This window comes from Gopherus flavomarginatus, chromosome 4 (assembly GCF_025201925.1).
Source record: "Gopherus flavomarginatus isolate rGopFla2 chromosome 4, rGopFla2.mat.asm, whole genome shotgun sequence".
In the NCBI taxonomy this organism is placed as follows: domain Eukaryota; kingdom Metazoa; phylum Chordata; order Testudines; family Testudinidae; genus Gopherus; species Gopherus flavomarginatus.
The window spans coordinates 208,436,764-208,442,763 of NC_066620.1; the positions used below are offsets into that span (position 1 = coordinate 208,436,764).

General features: G+C 48.7%; 1 protein-coding gene across 2 annotated transcripts in view; it reads right to left on the bottom strand.

The window, feature by feature from the left end:
* GATA4 (GATA binding protein 4) overlaps positions 1 to 5,770 on the bottom strand; it is a 41,288-nt gene extending 35,518 nt beyond the window's left edge. For both annotated transcript variants that reach the window (XM_050948909.1, XM_050948908.1), the window contains exon 1: positions 5,281 to 5,770. In XM_050948909.1, the coding sequence (XP_050804866.1) occupies positions 5,281 to 5,770 (490 nt within the window). The remainder of the gene's footprint in view (positions 1 to 5,280) is intronic.
* Between the last annotated feature and the right edge of the window lie 230 nt (positions 5,771 to 6,000).

Here is a 6,000-nt window from a genome sequence, read left to right on the forward strand (position 1 = left end):
TCAGTTCATGGGTCTGTCGTACCAATTTTACAACAGTGCAACTCCATTAAGGGCAGTGGAGTCATGCCATCATAAAACTGGTAAATGAAGCAGGCCCACGCACCCCAGTGGAATTTTCCTATTTGGTTTGTGTCCCTGGAGTGCATAATCATTTAGTCACATAAGCCAGTGGGTCTCAAACTTTTTTACGAGTGACCCCTTTCACACAGCAAGCCTCTGAGTGCAACCCCACCATATAAATTAAACATACTTTTTAATGTATTTAACACCATTATAAATGCTGAAGGCAAGCGAGGTCTGGGGTGGAGGCTGACAGCTTGCGACCCCCCATGTAAGAACCTTGCAACCCCCTGAGGGATCCCGCCCCCTAGTCTGAGAACTCCTGACATAAGCAGTGCGGATGGGAGCTTGTCTGTAAGAGATGTGGACATGAGCGAGGGTTGCAAGACTGAGCTCTAATTTTGGAAGAGGAGGGCTGGATTCTGTATATTACAGACAATATAGATAAACGCATATATAGGTATAAAGCCCAAGCCCATGGAAATCAATGGGAGTTGAGGGTGTGCCACACCTTTCTGCATGCAGAGCTGGGTACGTAGAGCTCAGTAACACGCACAGCAGACACTTCTGTAGAAGGGGCGTGAGGAATGTCACTGTACTACAGAGCTTGCTTTCCGTGGCAAAAGATTGTAACAAATGCTGATGAGTTACATGGAAACCACCCAGGGGATGCTACAGGGCAAATATCTTAAGTGTCCCTGCTGAAAAGCTTAGGATCTGGTTCAAAATCTCAAACAGCAGCAGCAGAGAAGACATTTGTCTACCAAGCTGCGTTTCTACTCAGGGCTTTGATCTTTCCAGATGCTGCTGCTGGGCTGAAAATCTGCCCGTTCGGACAACCCCCTTCCCATACTTCTGCTTTGGTTTGCAGTGAAAAGAACATAAATGTTCCCTCGAGCGGACAAATCCCTGTAACGCCCGAATGCAATCATATTCCCCCCTCGGTTACATCGGAGCGACTCCAGTGATTTCAAAGGAATTGTGCCAGTGTAAATGAGAAGGAAAACTGACTCCATAAGGTTGCAGAGAGGGTAAGGATTTGACCCACTGTCCATATTTTTAAATAACCATTGCATGTTACGTAGATCTGAGACCTTCCAGGCCTTCTCTCTCCTTCTGCCTGCATGGATCTTGGGGCCTGACTCCAGTAGATGTCTCCCGCACTTTAAATGATGTGGATTCCTCCAATCCACAACCTGTTCCCCCAGCTCCCGGTCTGTGGGTTGCAAGGCTGTGCTAACTTCAGAGTCTGCGGAGAAGAGAGCAGCAGCAGATGCTCAAAAGGAGGAGCCGGCTTTTGGCTTTGACAGGGCTATGAATGCAGACTTAAAAGTGGGTTCTTTTCACACACCATTAAATCAGGATTTCATTACAGCCTCGTCAGACCAAGGCTTGGCTCACGTTCATGGCCATCTCAGATGGGCCTGATCCTCCCTCTTTAAGCGCTATCCACAAAGGTGTGAATTAGGCACTTTGGGACCATGTTGGGTGACATTTTCAAAAGTGCCTGAGCCTAAATCCAACTCGGTGCCTAAGCCACTAATTTTACCCAGCCTGTCATTGATTTTTACACCCAATTTCCCACTCTTCAGCTTTAAAAAAATCAATGACACAAATCCAGACTCTTTGGTTTTGGTTTCACGCTGGATCGTAATGTAATAAAGCCTGTGTTGTTCTCCCCACAATCTGACTGTAATGGAAATGACAGGCAAGTGCACACTTCAGGATTCAGCCCAGGGGCTTGTGTTTCTTTTACACTTTGGCACATTTGTGTAGCTTGTTGCAAATAAATAAACAAAAGAATTCTGCCCACACCTAATGCCCCCAGCCAGGTTTGGGGCTCCCTTGTGCTAGGCACTGTAAAAACACAGAGCAGAACCCAGCCACTCCACCAATGTCTATGGTTGAATTGAACTGTGTGCATTTCACTGGTGTTACTATTTACAACTGAACATGATTTTATCTCCTTTCACACTACATAAAGCGAGGTTCCCCCCCCCCCGCCATATGTGCCTATCACTGTGATCTCCTGCAATAATTTCATTTCTTTCACCTGGACTTTCTAACCAGCTGTTCCCCTCTTGTAATGAATCTCTCCTTTTGCTTGTTAACCGCCTTCCTACAGCTTTTCCACATTTCATGCCAACACCTAAAAAAGTGCAGTCTCCGCAAAGTATCCCCTTAGGTTAGAAAAGTCACCCAGCTGGAAATGATCCTTGTTGCATTTAAATACTAAGGGCTAAGTCCTGCAGGCAAAACTCCCATGGAATCCAGTGGGAATTCATCTTGAGCTAAGATGGAAGTTTGAGCCCTAAATCAGTGGTTCTCAGCCACAGGTATGTCCACCCCTTGGGGATGCAGAGGTCCTCCTGGGGATACACGAACTCAGCTAGATATCTGCCTAGTTTTACAACAGGCTACATAAAAAGCACCAGCAAAGTCAGTACAAACTAAAATTCTCTACAGACAATGACTTGTCTATACTGCTCTATATACTATACACTGAAATGTAAGTACAAGATTTATATTCCAATTGATTTATTTGATAATTACATGGTAAAAATGAGAAAGTCAGCAATTTTTCAGTCAGTGTGTGCTGGGACACTTTTTTGTATTTTTATATTTGATTTTGTAAGCAAGTAGTTTTTAAGTGAGGTGAAATGTGGGGGTACGCAAGACAAATCAGACTCCTGAAAGGGGCACAGTAGTCGGGAAAGATTGAGAGCCACTGCCCTGAATGACTGGATTGGGGGTTTTATTTAAAGCAATCGTTGTACTTCGGGCGGTTATAAAATGTAATTTAAAATTTTCATACCCAGCTCTCATGCATATTTTTTAAGGTTTTTTTTAACATAAAAATTCACTTGTACTAAGTACTTTTTATTTGAAAACCCAAATATCTTTTGCTCACTTAGGCTCCAATCCTGCAATTGGATCCAACCAGGAAGACCCCCCGGTGTAACTTATAGCACTACATAGGCAAGGTGCTCTACTAGCACAGATCCATTTGCTGAATTGGGATCTTGCTCTTGAACTTTAAAATTATACCCAGCCATACTTTCCTGTAACGCTGAATGTAAAAGATCCTGAATGTTCGGTTGGTGGGCTGGACAATATAATTGGTATTGTACAAAGGCATAAAGACCAATTCAGTCCCAGACCCTAAGAGCTTAGAATCAAAGCTTGTAACTTACATACCCAAACAAGTTTGGTGTTTACTGCAAGGGATAGCTGCTTTGAAGTCAATGGAACTACTACGATAGCAGGTTCTGTACTTAGCACTAAGTGGTAAGGATTGGGCCCTAAAAGTCAGATGCATAAAAGAAAGATGGGCGGAAAAATGCAGAGAGGGGAATAATTTAGAGTCTTCAGGTTTGGTTTTGTTGTGGTATTTAAAATGATTATTAACTTGCTACTTGTGTCAAGTATCAGAGGGGTAGCCCTGTTAGTCTGGATCTGTAAAAGTGGGGAATAGTTCTGTGGCACCTAATATAGACTAACAAACGTATAGGAGAGTATTGGAGCATGAGCTTTCGTGGGTGAATGCCCATGTATCCAAGAAGTGGGTATTCACCCACGAAAGCTCATGCTCGAATACGTTTGTTAGTCTATAAGATGCCACAGAACTCTTTGCCGCTTGCTACTTGTGGTCAATGGGGAAGATTTGAGGTTTTTTAGGAGCAGTCTAAAAGATGTCTGACATGTTTCAATAATTGTTTATTGCACATCTTAACAATGCTGTCTGACAACACCACAAGGCTGGTACAAACTTTGTCTTTACAATACCAGGTGGCACTTTTTAAATGCCTTTGTATCGACAACAAAACGCTCCAAGAGTTTGAGATGCCCAGTCCCCGAACAATAACTACCTTGATTTGTGAAAAAGTTTTTAAAAAATCATCACAGAGCATTGTACAAATTCATACTAGACTAGGAGGAAAAAGTGTGCTAAACATTCTTATCTACAGGCAAATTGTGCATGAATTCAAATCACTTTCCTAGTACTGTATTGTATTTTTAAGCTATGCCACCTTCAGCTGAGGCTAAACCAAATAGGGTGGTAGAGAGAACATGGAGAGGTACTAGGATTTAGAGATGATATGCTTGTGATTACACAGAGGAGTCACTTCTTTTCCCAAACCCCATCTCCCCAAAATAAAGAGGCAACATTTTTCACCTCTTAGGCAGATTTTGAAAACCTGTGCACTTTATGTTACATTAGCATTTAGCCTCCTAAATAAAAGTGACCAGGCATCACCAACATTTTCAAAACTGGGGGGCTAATGATAGTCTCCTAAATCTATACCAGGCACCTAAAGTGGTTTCGTTTTCAAAAGTGCTCAGGACCCAGCAGCTCACATAGAAGCCAGCGGGGTGCTCATCACCTTCCATTTATTTACAAGAGTAAATATGGATACAGCTACTCTTTTCCCTTCCCCTTCTCCCCTGCTTCACCTTCCTCACCCCGCTTCCTTCAGTGGGCCCCCTCCTTTCCCTTTCCTTCAGCTTGTCCCCTCTTAACTCACCCACGCATTGCAAAACTGGGGCACTAACATGCATGCCATAGGCCACTGGCCATTGTTCAATCTGCGGGTGTGTTAGAGCCATTCCCCCTCTCGGGTCTGTCCTGTCTCTTTAGACGCTCTCCAGGGCAGGCACCGTGTATAGAATCATGGAATACCAGGGTTGGAAGAGAGCTCCAGAGGTCACCTAGTCCAACCCCCTGCCCAAAGCAGGACCGACCCCAACTAAATCATCCCAGCTTCTAGCACACTGGAGCCTTGTTCCTGATTAGTCCCTAGGCCCTGCTCCAATTACCAAGACTAATACTAATTAATACCTTGGGGCCAAAGCCTTGGCCTTGGGCCTGCTCCTGGAGCAAGCAGCTCTTAATTCAGACCTCATTTCTCTACCTCCCCAAGCAGCCCCGTGTCCTCCCTCCCAGGACCCCCATGTCCCCCAAGCAGGGCTGCCAGAGGAGGGTTAAGTGGGGCAATTTGCCCCAGGCCCCTGCTCCTGCAGGGGCCCCCATGAGCATATAGTATTCTATAGTATTGCAACTTTTTTTATGGAAGGGGCCACCGAAATTGCCTTGCCCCAGGCCCCCTGAAGCCCCTGGGCGGCCCTGCCCCCGAGAGGGAGAGGTGCGGTCCCGCCGGCCAGCCCCACTAGCTCGCAACCCCCGGGGGCCGCGCAGGTCCGCGGGGCGGCGGCACTTACCGAGGTTGGCGTGGCGGGCGGCTCCAGCAGCGCCCCGGCCGGGCAGGTTGTGCAGCATGGGGCTGTCGAAGGGCGAGGCGCTCCACGTGGTGCCCATCTCCGGGCTCACGTAGGCGGGGTAGGGGCCGGAGTAGGAGCCCCCGAAGCCCCGGCCGTACTGCTCCCGGCTCAGCGGGCTGCTGTACGGGGCGGCCTCCCGGGTGGCGCCGGGCGAGAAGGAGAAGCGGGGCGAGACGGGCGGGTGGGAGGCGCCCGGGTTGTAGGCGGCGGGCTCGGCGCCGGGCTGCGTCCAGATGGAGTGGCTGGAGGCCGGGCTGGCCTGCTGGGAGGAGCCGCCGCTCTGGAGGTAGGGCAGGCTGGGGAGCATGGAGGTGACCCGGGTGGTGGGCACGTAGACGGGGGAGGCGGCCGCCCCGCCGTGCATGAACCCCCCGGCCCCCTCGTAGGCTGGGGGGCCGTGGTTCGCGGCCATGGCCAGGCTCTGATACATCGCGGCGCGCAGCAGGGCCGGGCCCCGAAACAATCCAGAGCGGGGGGCAGGCTACCAAGTTAGCGCCAGTTTAGCTCCAACGCTGCACTGCTGGGGTGGGGGAGGAGGGGTTAATGCCCGCTCCTGCCCCAGGACCCTGCAGTCCTCAATCCGGTCCAGCAAGCCCCAGTCCTCCCTGAGGTCCGCCTTCCACGCCGGGCTTCTCCACGCAGGCGGAGCTGTCTGTCCTC